Raw genomic sequence first — 21,612 nt, 5'->3', positions numbered from 1 at the left:
CAAGAGCTAATTAGCATACCTCATTAGCATAAGTTATTTGCATGTGCCACACCCCGTGACATCACCGGAAGTGTGTCAGAAGGCAACACCCACCGCTCAGGCTGCACTGGACTGTTTTGGATTGCTAGCTATTGGGGGGGGGGGAACGTGCAGATCTGTCCTTGCAGAGGAGGGAAAGCTTGTACCTAAATAAAACTTGGTCTTAAAGGTGCCACTGGACTGTTTTGGACTGGGGGGCGGGGGGGAGGCTCTGCAACTGACTGCACAAACATATAAAGATGCTTTTGCAGTGATCCCTTCATTTCATTTATCTTCAGGGCTCTAGTCGGGGGGGAGCTCTCAGGTATGGAGCTCCGGAAGAGAACCTCTAGGGGGTGGGGCGGTCACGTGGTGAAGCCCCGCCCCTTCTTTACCCCGCCCTCTGCTTCGATCCTCATTCCGTTTGGGAATGAGGATGAAGCAGGAGGGTAAGTAGCCGGGCCTTCTGACACACTTCCGGTGATGTCAGGGGGTGTGGCCTTCTGTCACTTCCGGTGATGTCAGGGGGCGTGGCATATGCAAATAAGTTATGCTAATGAGTTATGCTAATGAGCTCCGGCAGCTCTTTTTCTACAACAAGACCCCTGGTTATGTCAGAGATCAACAAGATATTGCATTGCATTACAATCACTATTATAATATACTATCTCAAAAAAAAGAAAAACATCAAAATATAGGGGATGTATAGCCCTTCTTGGTGAGAATACATAGGTGAGGATTGAATGAGTTAGCATGTGTAATGGGATAAGAAACCAATATCCCCGTTAAGTCCTGGCAGGGTGTTTGTTCCAAGTGTTGTAATAACTTGTAATTCAGCTGTTTCCCTTTCCATTCTGTTCCTGAAGTTCCTTTGCAAAACTTTGAGGTCAGCCACTGAATGTCCTGGAAGGTTGAAGCGTTCCCCTACAGGTTTCTCAGTCTGTGTGAGAGTGTCTGTACAGGGTACTTCTTTCTACTTTCTTCCCTCCTTCCTCCATCGATCACTATACTTTGACAGGCCTAACAGAACCTTGGGCGTCATAAAGGCTATACTCCTTAGGATCTCTTGTATCTTGCAAAATGGTGCTTTAAAAAGAAGGCAGGAGCTTAGCCTAGCTAAGCCAGTTTTCTTTCGCGTTTCTCCTTCCCTATGAGCCGGGTGCAAGACGCCCCCCTGAGGTGTCCAGCGCGCTGGAGGCCGGTCTGAAGCCCATCCCCAAATCTCAACTCTCCCCTCCTCTTCCTCCCGGCCCTTTTTCCGGGCCGGGCTCCGGCATCATCATTACGATGCTGCGCGCATGCTCCCTGGCGGGAGAGGGCACTGCTCCGAGGGGGAAGAAAAAGGGCAAAGTCGAACTTGGCATGAGAGTTAATCGCGAGAGCGGGAGGTAGCCGCGCCGCGCCCCCTCCCTTCCTTTGCCTTGCTCTTTCCCACTTCAGCAGGTCCGCCGCCGCCGCCGCGCCAGCCCGCGCCATGGTGCTGGACAGCTTGGCCCGCATTATTAAAGTGCAGCTGCCCGCCTACCTCAAGCGTCTGCCTCTGCCAGAGAGCATCAGCGGTTTCCTCAGGCTGACAGGTTAGGGGGCAGGATTGGTTGATGAAGGGGGAAGGTAATGTGGGGGATGGAGCAAGAGGTTGGGAGCGTGAGGGCTGTGTGCCCCCCTTTTCACACATGCTTGCTTCCCTGTTTATGGAGAAACTAAAACACGCTGTGTCCCTTAAATCACCTCAATTGGGATTGGCAAATAAAGATTTAAAGTTCTCTGGATAATAGAATCCGGAATTCCAAAGTACCCTTATTTTAATACCCCCTTGATTCATTCTTCCATGTCATAGGCAAAAGCTTCAGCTCCATGTAATTTCCCACCCCTTCCATGCTGCATGCCTTCTTCATCAGGCCCTCCTCTTTGTTTGTTGTTGTTTCCTCACCTTGCCTGTTCCTGACATTAATGTATATATATATTTTTTCCCTTCTTCTTTTTGTGCCTTATAGTAGTTTGTTCTAATTTGGTAAAACGCACATGAGAGATGTTTCTCATTCAGCTGTGCATTCTTAATTGGCACAGGAGGTGCGAAAGAACTTTGTTTCAAAAGTTTAGTTCAAAAGTAAAACCTACCAAGTTTGATGCAGCTTGCTCACAGGGAAGGTTGCAGCTATGCAAAGTTACAGGCACTTTATTTCATTGATTCTTGTCACGTGAACTCATTGATAAAGCACTTTTAGCTCTGTGGAGAACTGAACTGCACATGCGTAGCAGATTTCAGCCTCCTTGTTCAGTATGAAAATGCCCACAGTAGGCACATAAAGTTGTTACACAAAATGGTAATCTAACCTTTTTAACTATTTAACTGTTTGTGGGTACACTGAGAAGAATTTCCCCCACCCTTTGATCCATGCGTATAAGCAAGTGCGCATTTGAATTCATGTAGATGAATGAGTTAGGAGCATGTATATTTGAATGTGTGAGTTTTCTAAATGAATGAGTGTGCAGTACAAGTGTGTCATCTTGCATATGCTGCGTAACGGACTGAAAGGGATTATAGAGAAAATTATTTAATGGATCTTATTTAACCTTTTAATATCCTTTAACCACTCTTTCATAATTGCAAAAATGTAATGGTGAGTATTTGTGGCTGATGCCTTTTCCATGCATATTTATATGCAGCAATTCTAATCCATATTATTGATCATTAGTACAGACCAGGGAGTGTGCTGATTATTTTTTTGATTCATCAGGAATAAATGGGAATTATCCTGTATATACACTGTAATTCCTTCACACTTAATGCCCCACTGTTTCCCCTCCCCCTTGTGTCCCCAGGAATTCATTGCTTCTTAACATTTACCTACATAAAAAGCATGTCTTTTCAGGAAAATACAAGACAGCAATGCTCCCTCTAAGCTATGGAGCCCTGTGAGCAAAAATTCTACTTTGTGAGCTACTGGCATTAAAGTTTTGAGCAGGTGTTTTGTCTACTGCATGAATTAGTTTGTTCTGGAGCCATCCTTTCTGAGCTAAGGCAAAAATGTGTGAGCCAGAGGCTAAGAAACTGTGAGCTAGCTCACACTAACTCAGCTTAGAGGGAACACTGCAAGACAGCCATGTGTAGTTCATTATGTTAAGGAAAGTTGTGATTATTTTTAGCTTCCCAACATGTGCAAATGCACCAAAAACATACATATGTACGATATTACATGTGCAAAGTGGCCCTAAACAACATACGAAAAGCCTGGAAGCGAGCCTAAAAATCCAAACATATGTATGTCATATCGATATCACATGTGCAAAGTGGCCCTAAACAACATATGAAAAGCCTGGAAGCGAGCCTAAAAATCCTCAAAGTAGAGCACAAATGTGTCATATGGTCATATTAATTCCAAAGGCTAAGTATGGTCATATTAATTCAAGCTAAGTAGCTCATAACTTTCAAGACATAACATTGGGTTGGATGTATCCATCTGTTCCGATGGTGAAAAAGGGACCTTTGAACACCCCAAATGGCTATTCTGGAAATCAAGGGATCCAAATGGACAAAACCCCATGTGGGACAGGGAAGTAGTAAAGAGGAGAATTTGGAAAAACTGAGTTCAGAAGTTGGCTTGATCCAACCCAATATGTATCTTTACATATTGATTTACAATATGTGCATTTACAACAAGAAGTGCTGTAGATTAGTGGGACAACAAGCTTCACATGTGTCTGCTCTGGAATCTTCAGTTCCAGTTCTGGGAAAGTGTTACGGAGCTGCGGCAGCAAGAGTAGGAGGAGTGATGAAGTCACTAGTTGTGGACTACGTAGGTCAGTGGTTTGTGTTATAAGGCAGCACTCTGTATCGTATGGTTCTCCCTCAAAGGCCTGTGCTCCATGGAACATAAGAAGAACCTTGCCGGATCAGACTAGTAGTCCAGCATTCTGTTTCATACATGGACAACCAGTGTCATGGAGGTCCACCAACAGGGCATAGAGACCTAGGCCTTCCTCTGATGTTGCCTCCTGGCGCTCGGATTCAGAGGTTTATTGTCTTTGAACATGGAGGTTCCCTTTAGTCACCGTAGCTAGTAGTAACTGCTCATATAACATGGAAGCTAGTAGTCATTCAGTGAAAGATGTCACACTATCTTGGCAGAGGAGACAGAATTCCTCATAGTATCTCTTCTACTTCATTCTTCTCTTGATTTCCTGCAGGCACATTGGTCTCTTGTGATGTATTTTACTGATACAGCAAAAGAAAAGTGACCTTGTTGCACAAGTTTGTGAATGTGTCCTGCACCATTTAGAACTGTGTGCTGATTTTTTTTTCCCCTCACTAAAACATCCTCACAAGAATGAAACATGTATTAAGTCAGAGCAATTTCCCCAAACAGACACAGCATCTCTGTCTCTCCTATCTCTGGATTTTATATCTCACCTCCAGCTATGCACAATCTGTAAACTGAACTTGCTCATAAATCTAAAGGCACCAAAGGCTAAGTGAGCTTTGGCTTTCATGAATAGGAGCAGTGTAGGCTAAAGGGGCTGGAATCTTGTTAATCAGGATAGGCACAATTTGAAGGCTGTAGGGAGGCCAGTGTGCTGAGCGAAAACAGAATGTTGTTTTGCTTGCCCTTCCTGATGGTACCCACAGCCATTCTTTCATTTTATTAAGCTTCAAATGTGAGAGAAACAGCTTCTTTGAATCCACCTTTTTTTCTTTATCGCCTCCTCTGTTTGTCACTAGCTTTCTTTCCTAAGTAGCTCATAACTTTCAAGCTAACCCCTCTTTCTGGCTTTGTGTCAGGGATCAGCATACGCAAGAATCTGCGGTGACCCACGGACCAGCCGTGGGACCCCACTGGCTGAAGTCCTGAAATGCGCTTCCAAAACTGGGCCTGGAGAACTGGCCTTGGAGAGGAGCTGCCTCTTGTGTTTTGGGGCAAATCACTCTTTCTTCATTGTTTCTGCGCATGGTTTCCAGTCTCCTCCAGAGGCCTTGTGAAGTGGTCCTCTTTTGTCCTCACATAGGGAAGCGTCCGTGTCACCATGACAACTGGGTTTTCCTCCTCAGCAGCCATGACGTAGCTCCAAGTCAGCTGGCCTTGGCAGATCCCAGCAGCCACAGTCAATGCTCCATCACCTGGACCTTTGGGCCAGTGCTGTGATGAATCTCACTGGCCACCCAATTCCTTCTTCTGTCTGGAGTCCCAGGACTGTGTGCCAATGTTAGGAGTTTGATCTTACACTTATGAATCTTGGATGATTTTCTTGCTGCCACCACTGGGAGATGAGGATATGTCATAAATAAATAATATCAATATTGGACAATATCAGACAGACTTTAGTAGTGGGCAAGGCTCAATACTGGACAGGCAATCAGCCTGTGTATTTCCTGTTTGAACATCCTGCTATGATATGTGTGTGTGAGAGAAATGAGGCCCACTATTCCAACATCTCCTTTTCACTTCAGTACTTTAAGGTAGAAGGTTATTGATCGGCACATAAGTTTTTCTCCAAGAATTCCATCTTAGACCAGATGTCAGATCTGTATAGCTTTTAATTCCTAAGCATACATGTGGAAAACACAGATTATTTGGGAAAGGTTTATAAACCAGTGGAATAATACAGAATACTAGCAAATACCCTAACCCCAACCCCCCAAAAAAACAGTTGCTAGTTATCAGGGTGTCAGACTAATTTCTTACAAGGGCTGGATCTGATGTAAATGGGATTTTATGGGGCTGGGCCATGTGTGCTATAAAAAGTAATGCCAGGTACTGGAGATATAAACTTTTTAAAGGACTGTAATGGTAAGCTCTGAGTTGGTGTGCTGTTACTGCAAGGCCCCATTGGCTGGGGGTGGGGGTGCAGAGGTCAACCCACACGGGCGGACTGGAGAGCCAGTGGTACAGCACTAGCCAGACACTCCCGTGCTGCCTGGAGGGGAGGCAAACCCCTTCCCTAGCTTGCTCCTACTGTCAATGCTGTGAGCCTGGGCCCCAGTGTAAAAATGTGAAGGGGTTGGGTGTTGTGAGCTCCCCCTGCTCCTGAGCCACCATGGAAGAGGACTGGGAAGACAAGTTGAACTAACCCCCCTGCCTGCGGAAGCGGGCGGGTCAAGGCCATGGGCGGGCCAAGCAAAGCAAAGCCTGACAAGCCAGAGACGCCTGTGCAGCAGTGGCCCCCTCTGGCCAGCAGGCCCCAGCAGAGGATCGTCTGCACCCCCCATGTGCAAATGCTAATCCCTGTACCCATCTGAGACCGCATCCCCGGAGCTGCAGGCCAAGTGGAGAGGCATGCAGCTTCACCTTGGAACTCTGATGCAGCATGAATGCAGCTGCGGTGGCCTGCAACTTACCAGTGAGGCAGCCATTGAAGTACAGGGGTTCTGCTTGACCGCTGCAGATGTGGTTGTTCACCAGTGAGGCTGCCATTGAAGTACAGGGGTTCTGTTTGACTGCTGCAGATGTGGTTGTTCCACTGTGCTGAAGCCACAATCAGAGTGGCTCCACCCCCTCCCCCAAGCAGCCTCCTGTTCCCTCCTTAGCACCGGTTGCTCGAGGGCCGGATAAGAGCCTTGGACGGTCAGGTTCCGGGCTCAAAGCAGCCTCCTGTTCCACCGGTTGCTTGAGGGCCGGAAAAGAGCCTTGGACGGTCAGGTTCCGGGCTCCAGGTCTTATGTTTGACACCCCTGAGTTAGACCTACTTACAACATGTGATCCACACACACACCCCTTGATAGACAGATCAAGGCCTCCCCAACCCAGCATCTGGGCAAGGTAAATACAAGATGAGTTAAGACCAAGCCTTGCATTCCACGATACCCTACTTACATTTTTCCATTAAGTTGGGGAGCCCTTCATTGGCCCAATCAGAACTTGGGGTACAAATTAAAAACTGCTTCTCAGAGGTCTTTTGACCAGTCAGTTCCAAAGTAAAGATGAAAGGCTTGATACACCCAAAGCTAAAATTAGAGAATTGTGCAAATACATATGTTGTGGGTGCCAGGCGGGATGAGAGAGGAGTTCCACTGGAAATACTGTTGAACCATGTCAGAATGGCCAAAAGTTGATATTTGTATGTGTTTTTTTGTGAGTATTTTGTGTGTGCGCGCGCACCTGGAAGTCATAGTTGACTTCTGGCGACCCTTAGTGGGGCTTGGACGTTTCAGAGAGGTGGCCTGCTATTTCCCACCTCTGCATCCCAGCCCTGGTATCCCTTGGAGGTCTCCCTTCCAGGTACTTGCCAGGGTTGGCCCTGCTTACTTCTAGGATCTGATGAGATCAGTCTTGCTTGGGCTATCCAGGTCAGGGCTCAGAATCTGTATGTTGATTTCACTCTTCCGCTCCTATCCTGGTCGTGTGTCACCTCCCTGTCAGAAAATGTACCTTGTTTATTTTTGTGGCTAATTCAAAGCAGGACAAGCCTGCTTTGTCATAAAATCATATTAATCCATCCATAACAAATGCCTTCATTATTTCCCCCTCCTTTGTCAGGCACTCTCCCTTCATACAGGGGCAGGGCGGACAAGGAACAGGAGCAGTTGTGACTGTTCTGTCTCTTCCTGCCGGCTGCCGCTGACGGGCCTTATTCTTTCTCCTCTGCAGTGGTTGCAACACCTGCCAGGGAGGCACAGAACTAAGTACACATTACGTTTACTAATGATTCAGGTCTCGGTTTTCTAGACCCCGCTCACTTTCCCCGCAGCCACACAGCAGCTATGGGGAACAGTATTTTGAAGGTTCACAAGGGCTGGTGTGGCGTAGTAGTTAGAGTGCTGGACTAGAGAACTAAGTACACATTACGTTTACTAATGATTCAGGTCTCGCTTTTCCAGACCCCGCTCACTTTCCCCACAGCCACACAGCAGCTATGGGGAACAACAACATTTATTAAGAACAGTCATATGATATTTGTTCGGGTCTTGCAGCTCTCAAACATCTGACATTTTTTCTATGTGGCTGTTACTTTAAGCTAGTTTGGCCACCCCTGGACTAGGATCTGGAAGGCCCAGGTTCAAATCCCCGCTTCCGCCACAGGAGCTTTCTGGGTGACCTTTGGCCAGTCACACACTCTCAGCCTAACCTATATTACTTTAGCTGATGCATCCATTTCTGTACTCCAACATCACTGAGCTCTGCCCTCTAATTTCTGTTGTACGCCATGGCTCTCATGAAGTTGTTGCTAGCCTCTGTCGCTTTGAGTGTTTGTGACCGATCTTACTCACTTAACTGGCTCCTTAAGTCAGTTCCCCTGCCCCCCAGCTGTGAGGCAGATCAGCCAGTGAGTTGGGAGATCCAACGTTCAGGTACTGGATCAACTCTGGGTTCCTCTTGTATGTGTGCCGCCAAAGCGATCAGATGTGGGCCTCCTTTGTGAATATTAGGAATGATGGGTTAGGTTTCTGTTTGGCCAGCACATGTTTACTATGATCCATTTCTCATACTAAAGCTGCTTAATGCAAACAGAAGGTTGTAAATTGAACTCAGTTGTGAACTGTGTTGTACGGTCCCAAAGTTTCAGTAAAATCCCTGCTTAAAAGTATGTGTAAGGAAGGGGCTGATTAATTTCACTAAAGCCAAATAGTGTGTTATTCATGCTTCAGAGACATTGGGTTGGATCCGACTAGCTTTACTTCTGGCAAGATAGAAGAGGGGCCTGTTTTGACCACCAAAAGGATTATGTCAGGAATCGTGTGACTTGTGTGAGCAAAAGCCACGTGTAACAACATCTGCAAAGAGAAGGGAAATTGGGGGAGATCAAGTGGAAAAGCAAGTAGGACCCAACCCGATGGGCTGGTAATATCCCCAACCCTCCAAACCAGGATTTGCCTCCAACCACTGTTGAAAGAACTGTTTGGTGGGATTGAAATCACTATTTGAAGAGCTTCATCCCCCAGTTTGAAACTTAACTGTGGTTTGTGCAACCTGTAGTTTGCTCAGTTCAAATGCACTGAGAAACTTTGGTTTGCCACACAATGTATTTATTTGTTTAAAATATTTATAGCCGGCCTTCTCTTGTTGAACTCAAGGCAATTAACCAAGCAAGGTTTTGCAAACTTATGTGTGTTTATATGTTTTTAAAGTATAAATATAATTCGTTATTAAGAACATAAGAGAACCCAATGTTGGATCAGGCCAATGGCCCATCCAGTCCAACACTTTGTGTCACACAGTGGCCAAAAATACCAGGTGCCATCAGGATGTCCACCGGCAGGGCCAGGACACTATCTCTCCCCCCCCCAATTTTATGCTGTTTAAATGTTTTGTAGTTCACTGCCTTGAGAGCCCCACTTGGGTGGCAAGGCAGTACAGAAATGTTTTAAATAAATTAAAATAAACTTATAATAAACACTGTAACAGTAAATCAGTGAGATTTAAAAAAACCCAGCCCAGCCAATCTGCCAAAACAAATCTGCCCTCCATCAAATATTCTTTGAAATAAATCCATTTTATGCACCTTCTCTAATGCTGAAAGTGAAGGCATCCTCAGCATTCACTCTGAGAAGCCATTCTAAAGGAGTAGCCCTACCATAGAAAATTCCCATGACCCGACTGTTGCCAGACTGCCATTCCTGAGAGAGAGCTGCCTGAAGAATGCAGGAAGAGTGGTCGAGAGAAAAGGAAAAACAGGTGCAAAAAATATACGATTTCTTAATAAATGAAGAACTAATGGAACAATGGAAAAAACCATCAATGATCAAATGGGAAAAAGATTTGGGGTGCAATCTAGAGAGAGAAGAATGGTAAAAAACATGGAAGTTGGTCAAACTTCTAAGAGCCACATCATATAAAGAAAACATAATAAAAATGATGTACAGATGGCATTGGACGCCAGATAGATTGCAAAAATGTTACGTAAATGTCTCAGGAACTTGCTGGAGGTGTAAAAATAATATAGGAACATACTTCCACATTTGGTGGAAATGCGATAAAATACAGAGATTTTGGAGAAGTACGAAGCAGTTGATAAAAGACGTGACAGGAGTAGATCTTTTGTTTACACCAGAAATCTTTTTATTAAATATTTTACCAGATGGATTTAAATACAATGAAATATGTATTATTGTATATATAGTCACAATGTCGAGGATATGTATAGCAAAGAATTGGAAATCGGATTGCATACCAGGTAAGGAAGATTTAATTAGCATTCTCTTTAATATAATTGAAATGGATAAGTTGAATGTTTTTGGCGGGAAAAACAGGAAAAATTTAAACAGAAATGGCAAAAAGCCATAAACTGGTATGAAGAAAAATTAAAATGTAAAACCCCCTAATTGTTGAGAAAGAGGGGGAAATGTATGTTATGTTATGAAAAAACTGAAAATAAAATCTTTTAAAAAAAGAATGCAGGAAGAGGAAGTCAGGGAGAGACTTGGGACACTCAAGGAGAGGAGCTGGCAAGCATCAGAGCATAGGAAGAGCCCAGGCTAGTGATCCATCTCGTCCAGCATTCTGTCTCATACAGCAGCCAGCCAGTTCCCCTGAAGGGCCAAGGCCTTCCCCTGATGTTGCCTTCTGGCACTGGTATTCAGAGGTTTAGTGCCTCTGAATGTGGAAGTTCCATTTAATCACCATGGCTGGTAGCCACTGATTGTGAATCTGTCTGATCCCCTTACAAGCAAACTCACATCACATCCCTGACTGGGAACAGTGCAACAGAATGAGGCCAAATTGTCCTATGATGCCTTAAATTCTTTCCAGTTTCTTGCAGAACGAGCTTTCTACTACTTCAGGTGCATGGCATTTGCACAGAATGCTTGTCACCTCTTTGTTTTGACTTGTGTCCTGCTTCCATGCAGTGGTCTGGCACATAAAGTTAGCGGGTGGCATTTTTCTTGATATGGACCTGAACAGTGAGAAGAACGTGGCCAGTAAATGTGTATGTGGTGGGCTGCTGTTAGAAGCACAGGAGGGGAGGACTTGCGAAAACTGCCTTTATGGAGCTTGTGGCATTTAGCCATGGTTTACAGTATTTGGAGCTGCGGTGGCTCAAGTGGTTAAGACGCTGAACTGCAGGCTGTGGAAGGTTAGTAGTTCAGCAGTTTGAGACCCGGGGGCTGCAAGACGGAGCCAGCCAGCTCTTGCCAACCTAGCAGTTCGAAAGCAAGAAATTGAAAGTAGATAAATAGGTACCACTTCGGTGGGAAGGTAACAGTGTTCCGTGCGCCTTGGTGTTTAGTCATGCCGGCCACATGACCACGGGAACGTCTTTGGACAGCGCTGGCTCTTTGGCTTTGAAACGGAGATGAGCACCGCAACCCTAGAGTCGGATTCGACTGGCTTTTGAGCAAGGGAACCTTTACCTTTACCTTACAGTATTTGCTGTAGGTCAGATTTTGTGTTAAAAAGATAATGCCACCAGTTACAAAGCAATAGTTTGTCTTCTTTATTTACTCTCCCTGTCTATGAGGAGGGGGTGGGGAAATAGGTAAAAGAAGCCTGTCCAGTCTGGCTGGATGACAAGGGTAGGGAAGGACTGATGCCTTCAGGCTAAGTGTAAAGGAAAGGCTCTCACTCCTACGAAGACATCATGTGAACGTCAGAAGAACTCTGATCCTGAACTACCTAAAAGTCATGCATGAAATTTTAACGACTATGAGACTCGTTTATTTCTTACTCTTTTTGTACCATTCATATGTGCTGCTTTGTGGTTTCGAGACATAAATGAAGGCTAAGGTTCACAGGCTGCCACACACAAGAATCACTTGCATGGAATCCAGCCCTAGTTGGTCACTTGGTAAGTTCCAAGTCTCTTGGGCTATCATTGCACAAGCAAAATTATGCTTCATCCCAGAATGTGCATGGACACATAAGCAATGTTACATTTGTTTGCCATTGTAGCATTAGTGGTGGTGAAAAGTGCCTCATGGGGTTTTCAAGGCAAGGTATGAACACAGGTGGTTTGCCACTGCCTGCCTCTGCATAGCGACCCTGGACTTCCTTGGTGGTCTCCCAGCCAAATACTAACTAGAGCCGATCCTGCTTAGCTTCTGAGATCTGACAAGATCGGACGAGTCTGATGAGCCTTACAGGGCAGGAATTAGTAGCCATCAGAATATCCAGGAAGATGATGGCTTTATTCTGCTTCTGGCACTTATTAGGATACTAGTGCTGGCTTTTAGCAAACAATTTGACAAAGGAGAACCTGATTTCCCCTAAATGTTGAGCCACTGAGGGTGAAAGGTAGAGAACAACAAAGAATTTGCAGATAACCTAGCTTGGCTTTGCCTTACAGTGCAGGGACACTTCCTTTTTTCAGTTCCTGTTCATGTTCCCAGCACATCTGCTGAAACTTAAACTATGGTCTCATGATGACTGTGCTTTCTATGCTGATATAATTGATTAAATTGGTAGTGGTAGCCCGGCAGCTCTTATCTGTTCCCTGCAGAGTGTTGGTGACTGAGTCAAAGGAAGATATACGGCTGTCTCTGAGAACTAACCTCTAGACACTTTCCAGCAGGGGAAAAAAGGTTGAGGTCATAGTCTTGCCTTCTTGCTAAGTGTACCTAAGGTGCTGAGAAGACAAGAACTGCCTTGCTGGACCCGTTTGTCCAGGATTCTGGCTCCAACATTGGCCCCACTGGTGACTCATCCTCTGTTCTTTCATCTCTAAACCTGGAAGTTGGAGACTGTCTCTAGACTTAGGATGCTCTGCTTCTAGTTATTACGGCTAATTAGCTGTTTGATAAACTTACCCTTTATGAATGTATCTAATCCTTTTTTTAAAAAAAGAAGAAAACAGAGCAAAAGTTATAGTTATAAGCTCCAGAATATATGAAGCTGCCTTATATCAATTCAAATAATTGGTCCCACCCAACTCAGTATTGCCCATTTTGACTGGTGGCAGGGTCTCCAGGGTCTTAGGCTGAGAAAACGTGTGCTATACCTCTCAGACCTGGCCTTTCCCCCCATGGTAAATGGATCATATAAGTCAATTATTCATTAAAGTGTTTGTCTTGAATCATATTGCCAATCATAGTCACTTGCATAAAGGTTTAATTTTATTCCAGCATGGAGTTCCTTAAATTCACCCTTGTGAAACTGAGCAAGTTCTTAACATCTTGCAAGGCTGTGTTTCCAGCTGATCACTCAGAAAGCCATGCAGCTTTCCTTATACTTGCATTCCTTTAGCGCATCCTTCAGATGTGTGTATTGCTTTTGCAGACGGTGGGTTGCAGAAGCCTTGTGAGTGAATTGCTGGGATCATCATAGAAATGATTGTTGGGCATCTGTGGGTTAAAGGGTGGGACCATCCAAAGACAAAATTCTGTTGATCGGGAATATTGTTGCAGTCTTTATCAGCCTACTAAAAACATGTGTCCGTGGTTTGGATCTATAGCAGTCTTTTGATCTATCCTTGGCACTATCAGAGAATTGAAATAATTATTTTCATCCCTCCCCATATTCCGAGGCTGCAATTTGCAGACGACTTACTCGGCAGAAATGCCAGGACTACCTTGGCAATAGTGAGTCCAAGCTGTCTAGCAGCTGTTTGAAACTGGAAGGGAAAACATTCTGCCTGTTAAACTTTGAAGAGAACATAATTCAGGAAGTGATTTGCATAAAAATTAGATTTGCAAATAGGATAGCTTTTAGTTCAGTCTCTTGCGAGTAGCTGGACTTCTGGGTGAGAAGGACTTCAATTAAAAATATTCCTGCTGGTTAAATATTTCCTTTGTTTTCCTTACACCATCCATGCCGTGAACATGACCTTGGTTTGAAAGTTTCCATGTTAGCCATTGTTCAGCAGTTTCCCAGTTTAATGCCTTGTTGGTTCAGTTCTGGTCCTTCTTTGGAATTTGTTTTTATTCTGTTGTCTCCATTATTGTGTTGGGTAGATTACATGAACATTTAACAAATTTAATTTTGCTGGTATTTGATATGAATGCTCCCTCTAAGCTGTGGAGTCTTGTGAGCAAAAATTCTACTTTGTGAGCTACTGGCGTTAGAGTTGTGAGCGAGTGATTTGGCTGCTGCATAAATTAGTTTGCTCTGGAGCCATCTTTCCTGAGCTGAGACAAAAATGTGTGAGCCAGAGGCTAAAACAGAAGATTTGTTGTCCATGCTTATGTATGAAAGGCCTGCATATTTGCACAAAGGAATTAGACTGACATTGACTAATGTTTCCATCATCCCAAGGTAAAATCAGAATCTGTTAATCCAGGGCCTAAATGAACAGTGTAGTTTAGCTAAAATAAAGGACGTTTTTGTATTATGACATCCTATTTTATTGAGCATCATCCTGACAATAGACTTCATTAGGTTATTTAATCAAGGAGAAAAAAATGCATACCATATATAGTTTCCAGGACACTATTTCCTGCTCTGCAGACTTTATAGTTACAGTAGACCTTCGTCTTTCTTAGGGGATCAGTTCCTGGAATCACTGTGAATGGCAAAACATATGAATACTAGGAGGCAGGGGTTGTAGTGCATCCCAGTATTTTTTTTAAAAAATCGTACAAAATTTAAAGATATTCGAATAGGAGACCACCAAGGAAGTCCAAGGTTGCTGCACATAGGAAGGTGACAGCAAACCACCACTTGCCTTGAAAACCCTGTGGGTGGGGATTGTATCATGTGATCAAACTGCAGACTGTGAAGAAGTGAAATCACGTCAGGAATCTGTAACTGGTGAGGATCTACTATATATGTAAAGACCAATGAGCCATTGCTGTTTGGGTGTACAGTACATATGTGCTACTTAGTTGGGAAAATACCCTAATGGATAGATAGAACAATGTTATTTCCTTCTTCCTGTGGAATATCTCAAGGGCACTCTCCTCCATAATTTCAAATTTGGTCGGTACAGCTATGTTGGGGGGAGGGGGTATTTAAGCCCTTATAATTGCGTTCTGAAACAAAACACTGTTGCTAGACTTAGAACATCCTGTAGAATTCTTTTAAAGTTATTTTTGGCTGAATGAGAATGCATTAAAACATGTACTTCACCTCAGAAGCTAATAAAAGAGAAGTGAGGGAATCAATGTGCTTTTAGATAAAATCTTCAAAATGATACATGCTCCCATATAACAACTTATTTCAAGGGGGAGTGGTACAATCTAAGGTGGAAAGAGGGCTTGAAAAACCATCGATTTTTTCCTCCATCTGTATCTGTGCTGTTGGGTGTGAATGAAATTTCTCTGCCTTCTTCAATTATCCAGAGGTATACTCTAGTTAGTATATGGTTTGCCTTTTTCTCTTTTCATGTATGACCATAGAACAACCCATTATTACATTTGGACACTCCCCCCCCCCTTTGATCCAGTGTCACTTTAAGAAGACATTTTGTGTGTGTGTGTGTGGGGGGGAATAAGGTAGCCAAGTAATTGTAGACATTTTCACCAGGCAAATATATAAATCATAGTCAGCCTAAGCTTGAACATCATAGCCACATCAATCTCGATCCATCTTTTTTAAAAAGTCTAGGTACAATATAAACACACATTACCCCCAAAGGCAGCTAAACAGGAACCAAGCGTGTGGGGGAGGAAGTTTTATGGTCTGGTTAACCTTCGGCTTCTTGAAGTGCTGCTCTGCATTCTCAAAGTAAGCTGTGGGGGTTTTAGCCAGAGATAATGTCTACTGTAGGTTCTAGCTGTTGAATGAGCATGTTCTCTTGCCTGTCCTTCCCATGTCTAAAATCATAGGTTGGAAAGTATGTGAACACATGTTGATTTGATAATTAGATAGCATTGTTGTTTTCTAGTCTGTACTTTTATCCAAAGGAGGTTGGGTGGCCAAAGTATCTTATGAAGTATGATGGGTGGGGGTAGGCTGATGAATGAACACAGTATTTATTGCTTAAAAATGCAGTGTGCAGGTCAAAGCTGTGTCAATCTGACATTTCCAAAATCTGTCAGAGAGTCTTGGTTAGTCAGGAAAACAGCTGTTTGAAGCTACCCAAGCTGACAATGGGCATTTTTGCCCTTGGCCAGTGAAGCAAAGGGCAGATAACAGGGTAATGCTATGCAGAGTTAAGTAAATTCACTTAGGATTTTACTGTCAGAACCTCATAATGAAGATTCCCAAGGAAGTCAAACATATACATAAAACAGAGGGTTAATCTCTCCCTTAGAGGGTGGGGGGAGGGTAGCATATTGTAGCTCACCAGTTAGAAGGAAAGAAGGACAACATTATTCTTTACTGGAGTGGGGGACTGCAACACAAAGGATGGTTATGTTTCCTTCACATGTGCATTCTTTAGGAGTCAGAGCTGTAGCATACAGCTTACCTACATTTGAACACTTTCCCCTAGGACCTACAAATTGTTCTTCTGACCTAGTTCAGGTCAACTTTTTGACAGTCTGCCATTAGTTTGTGTAGCAAAGTTGTATATTTTAGAGAGTTTTTTCCCTGGAGGAAGTGGGTGTTTAAGATCCCAAAGTTTTATAGTAGTGGCAGAGCTGAAATATGTAGGGGGCTAGGATACGAAACCCTAGCCCACATGTGAAGCCCTAGGCCCTAGCCTATAGCCTGTGCCCACATCAGAAGTACAAGATAATGATGCAGTTGCCTCCACAAAGCGTCTCCTCCATGAACCCAGTTGCATTACTCCTCTTCATCTCAGGGAGGCTACACAGCACACATCGTGAGGGACTGTCACTCTGTCTAGATTATTCACAATATCATGTGATATCTGCATGGGAAAACAGCATCTTTGTCTTAGATTCTCTCCCCACTTCAGTCCTTTCTTCCTTCTTCCCTCCCAGTGAAGCAGGGTAAGTGTGAGATTCCTGGGAACCAATTTTTCAGGAAGCAGTTCATTCATACAAAGAAAAATTGCAATCGGGTGGATAAGTAAGGCAGAACAACCATCATTCTCTAATGCCCATACAGATCTTTATTTTCTAATTTAGCATGCTGTGATAGAGCCTGGACTGATATTGAACCAGCCAGCCCTTTGGAGGCAGCTTGAAGGTACCCAAAGCAAACTCTCCTTGAGTCACCTTGTCTTGTGAATCAGAGTTAATCTGATATAACATTCCTAGTCTGTGATCTAGTCTTGTCCTCAGTGGTAGCTATTACATTATACTTTTTGTTTAGTTACATTTTGATTTCCATTCACCTGGCCAGCCATATGACTCTCAGAATCAAGGTAAAATAATATAAAGCAGCATACAATCTACTCCCCCCCCATTTAAATGAGCTTGATGTAAAAGGGCAGAAGAATATATACTACACTCAACAACTTCAATCTTAGCAATAGTTCAGGGCAACAAAAATGTTTTCCACAGAGGTCATTTCGGGGGGGATCATTTCGCGGGGGGCGGGGGCGGTCTGCAGTACCAGAAATTTATATTACACAGCACTTAGCTTGTCTTCAATACGAAAGATAAGATAGCCTTATCATAAGCATTTTTGCAATGCAGTGGTGTTTATATAAAAATAGTCAGGAGATACTCAGGAGTGATCTACAGAGAAATCATGAAAAAGGCTCCCATGCCCCCCCCAACAAATAACAAATTTGAAAAATCCCACATCCTCTTAACATTAAATGCAGCCATATTTTCAGACACTGTACACGAACCCACTTACAATAGAACTGTTGATCAGTATGTCTCTAGCTTTCTGTTTACTATGTATTTCTCTAGATTTCCAGACTTAACTGTTTCCCAGAAGCTCCATGACTTTTCATTATGTTGAGAATATGGATATCCTTCACAGTGAGCACAGAGAGCACTATTTAATATGCTGTGGTGTGATTAGAACCAAGAAGCAGGTGCCCCATAAAAACTAGCAGCTTTAGAAAGTCAGAAAAGACCTGCCTTCTGCTCTCCTTGTTGCCAGAGGTACTGGCCTAGACAATGGCACATATAATATTCCTGTCAGTGTTGGGGGGAAAAGAGCCAGAGCACAAATTACAGGTATGGCAGACAGACCGTTGGAAATTATTAATTTAGCCAGAGTTGTAGAATCAGAGAGATTCTCCAGGGTCATCTAGTCCAACCCCCTGCACAAGGCAGGGAATTCACAAATACTTCCCCTTCCACACCTGCAGTGACCGCTGTTCCATGTACCACACACCAGCCATCCCATCATTCTGGTGTAAGCTGAGGAGAGTTTCCATGACACTGCTGCTACTTCCTGAAGGTGGTTGATGCTACCCCTTCCAGGCCCCAGAAGTAGAACTACACATTAGATGGCACTAACATGTTATGGCAGCTGCAGGGGTAAGACCTAGCGGTCTCCTTATATTGTTTGGAACAGGCTAGTTTGATAGCGATTAATATTGGAAACTGTTCATGGTGCGGAAAACCTTAGAATCTGGTATGTGCTCAGTTTCAGAATGGCTACGGTTACTGCCTTTTCTGGGTGTCCTTGCTCTGCTCGGATATCTTGCTGTTCGTCCATTCCTTCCGAAAAAGAAACAGCAGAAGGATAGCTTGATTAATCTCAAAATCCAGAAGGAGAATCCCAAAGTAGTGAACGAAATCAACATTGAGGATCTGTGTCACACGAAGGCAGTATACTGCAGGTGTTGGCGCTCGAAAACGGTGAGTTGCATCCTTCAGTGTATGATTGAAGGATTCTCTTTTTTTTACTGTGATTCATACCTGGCATGATGCAAAATTGTCATAACCATGCAGTTGGAGTTTCCATTGGCTTTTATAGTGTGTTGTTTTCTCTTCTCGTGTTAGTTCAGTTCCCACTTCTGACACACAGTTGTTCACACCAAGACACCTGCAGGCCTAAATTATTACCATAAATTGAGAAAATGCTTTGTGGAGGTGTTGCCACCATAATCTGGAGAGACTTGAAGCCATGGTTTCCGAATCCAGTTTGCCAACCATTCACAAGCCACAGTGTCAATTCAGATAACCTGTCCAACTCTTTGTTTAACAATAGCTTGATACGATGTCTGAATTGTGTGTCTGTATCCCAGTCACTGTTGCACACATGTTGACTATGCTGGAGGTGTTGTGTCTAACTTACCACATGATGACTGTGTTGCTTCAGGAAGAGGGTGGAAGGTACAAAGAGACCAAGCAAGACTATGTGAAAAGAATCTATAGCAAAAGTTTTGAAATTCCAAAGAATACATGTCCCCAGGTTTGGGGAACATGAACTCATAGGGAGATGTTAAATGGTTGCTACATCTGTGGTTCAGAACCAGTAATGTGCATGGAGCAAGTGCATATAGTATTGTAAGCAAGGCAGTGGCTCATTAGATTGCATGCATGCCAAATGGCTTGGGATGAAGGTACTTAGTGGACCACGTGCTTCCATATGAACTTGCCCACCAAAATCTTCTTTGGAAGCCTTGCGTCAATCATCCCCTCTTCCACATGTGAGATGAAGACAAGGTCTTCTCAGTGGTGGCTCTCCAGTTGTTAAATGCCTTCCCCTCAACTATTCACCCTGGCCCAAAGCTAAGTTTTCAGTGCCAGGGCAAAACATGCCTGCTTTCCCTCGCATTTTGCTTACCTTAGTTGCTGTATGTAGGTATATATATATATTTTTTTTTCCTTCTTGCTTGCTTTTATTTTACTGAATTTATTGTAACTACTGTATTACATTACCCTCTGGAGTTATTTGGTGCTTCTAGTCATTGATGCTGCAAAAGTATATCTGTTGTAAGGGTTTTGCTGCCATTCCCAATACTACTTTAACACTGTCAAGGGTTTTTATTCAGGTTTATTCTCATTTTATTATATTGTGAGGTCTGAGTTTTTGAATTTGACAGAAATCTGCCTCATGAACCATTAAGAGAGTGGAATAAAAATAGAATAAGTAATAGCAATACTGCAACCTGGGTGTTTTTCCATGTCTTAAGATAATGTTTGACATCCAGTTCTGGTTGTGTGGATTGTATTCTGAACCAGTTATAACCAATGCTCCCTCTAAGCTGTGGAGTCTTGTGAGCAAAAATTCTACTTTATGAGCAACTGGCATTAAAGCTGTGAGCAAGTGATTTGGATGCTGCATAAATTACCGGTAGTTTGCTCTAGAGCTACTTCCTGAGCTAAGACAAAAATGTGTGAGCCGGAGGCTAAAAAACTGTGAGCTAGCTAGCTCACACTAGCTCAGCTTAGAGGGAACACTGGTTATAACTAACCAAGGTTCATGAATGTAAAGCTTTCGATGAACATAAGCACCATACACAAGTTAGTCACCTCTGTCTTGTCTTTTCTTTTTCCCCTCTTCAGTTCCCTGTCTGCGATGGCTCTCACAACAAGCACAACGAGTCAACGGGAGATAATGTGGGTCCATTGATACTCAAGAAGAAAGAAGTGTAGCAACTCCTTAACTAAACCATGACTGAAACGAAGGTCTACTGTTACCCCATCTGTGGTAGTGCTTTCAGTCTAAGAGTTGCTGTAGTCTTGACTTTTAATATCGTTTTAGGTTTCTTTAGATTTATAGACTGCTAAATATGTTCCGATATTTTGTATGGTAGGAAAAATAATGTCTAATGTTACAAAAATATCCCCCCTAAATATTAGTGTTAATCAGTGTAACAGAATTACCATTCCCATAGTTTCCATTTAACATATTTGGGATGAACATGCTGTAATAAAACATTAGACTATATGTGTGCCACTGGTCTTATGCCATTAGCGTGCCACTACTTATGGGCACTTCTACAATATAAATACAGTTGGGTTTAGAACCAACTGAAATGTCATTAACTTTCACCGAAGAACTAGGGGAACTGTAGAACAGAATTCCTTGTTCTGACATTGGGGTTATGCTGATTCTTTCTTGAGCAGAAGAGCTGTGGCCTAAATCTTCACCGGTTCCCTAAGTGTGACCCAAGTCCCATCCTTGCTTGAAATGTCAATCTAAAACGGGAGTTAAATGAGGTGTGGTTTCATAGCCTCTTACAGAACCACAGTTCTTGGGATTTGTGGAATGACAATAATTAACCAGTCTTCTTGGTCATCACCTTTGTCTTAATCTATTTTCTGTTTTTCAGAAGCAATACAGTTTGTACTTTCATAAGATTCATGGCTAGTCTTCGGTGTAAAGACTTTTCCTGCTCATATTTAAGTTGCAGGGTTGGGTACATGGATAACAGACCCCCTTAGAGAAATAGCATAGTCTAAATACACTCCATGTTGTTGCAAACAGCTGCCTATACTGGATAACACTGGTAACCATAAGCTAGGTAGGCAACAAAAGGCTACCACCTAGATAAAAAACAAATTCACACCAGGGTGTCCCAAACAAGAAAAGGACAATCTTCTGGGCATGGAACAGGGATCACTGGGGGTGGGGGAGGGATATTTGTGCATTTCCTGCATTGTGCAGGGGGTTGGACTAGATGACCCTTAGGTCCCTTGCAATTCTATGATTCTATGTTCTATGATTCTAATATGTACAGATCGTGATCCCATTATGTTATACTCCAGAACTCTTATTGTTGCTCTAGAATTCTTTTTTTTACACCCCAGTTTCGCTGTGGCCAAACTGTTGCTATAAACATTGTAAGCCACCTTCGACTTCTCTTATCTTTCTCAAACATGTGAAAACATCAACCACACTAAGCCTGGATTCCCATTGCAGTCCTTGGTTACTTCTTTCCTCCCACCATCACCACCAAAATTTTCTAGGTACAGCTTGACTTTTGCCAGCATTACAACTGTGTCCTCAGTCTTTGCCTAAGACT

General features: G+C 43.4%; 1 protein-coding gene across 1 annotated transcript; it reads left to right on the top strand.

Annotated features, from left to right (window-relative positions):
• The first annotated feature begins 1,287 nt into the window (after window positions 1–1,287).
• On the top strand, window positions 1,288–21,248 carry CISD2 (CDGSH iron sulfur domain 2). The gene is made up of 3 exons (XM_015405770.1): window positions 1,288–1,595; window positions 18,282–18,496; window positions 20,150–21,248. The coding sequence occupies exons 1-3, from the start codon at window positions 1,493–1,495 to the stop codon at window positions 20,237–20,239; spliced, it is 408 nt and encodes a 135-aa protein (XP_015261256.1). The 5' UTR covers window positions 1,288–1,492; the 3' UTR covers window positions 20,240–21,248.
• Window positions 21,249–21,612: the final 364 nt, after the last annotated feature.

The sequence above is a fragment of the Gekko japonicus genome, unplaced genomic scaffold (genome assembly GCF_001447785.1).
Source record: "Gekko japonicus isolate JY-2015 unplaced genomic scaffold, Gekko_japonicus_V1.1 scaffold81, whole genome shotgun sequence".
In the NCBI taxonomy this organism is placed as follows: Eukaryota; Metazoa; Chordata; class Lepidosauria; order Squamata; family Gekkonidae; genus Gekko; species Gekko japonicus.
This window is presented reverse-complemented; position numbering and strand designations above follow the sequence as displayed.

Coding starts and splice junctions, on each gene's coding strand:
- CISD2 (XM_015405770.1), top strand. CDS start 1,493: ATGGTGCTGGACAGCTTGGCCCGCATTATTAAAGTGCAGCTGCCCGCC. Junction 1,596..18,281: donor CGGTTTCCTCAGGCTGACAG/GTTAGGGGGCAG, acceptor GTATGTGCTCAG/TTTCAGAATGGCTACGGTTA. Junction 18,497..20,149: donor GGTGTTGGCGCTCGAAAACG/GTGAGTTGCATC, acceptor TCCCCTCTTCAG/TTCCCTGTCTGCGATGGCTC.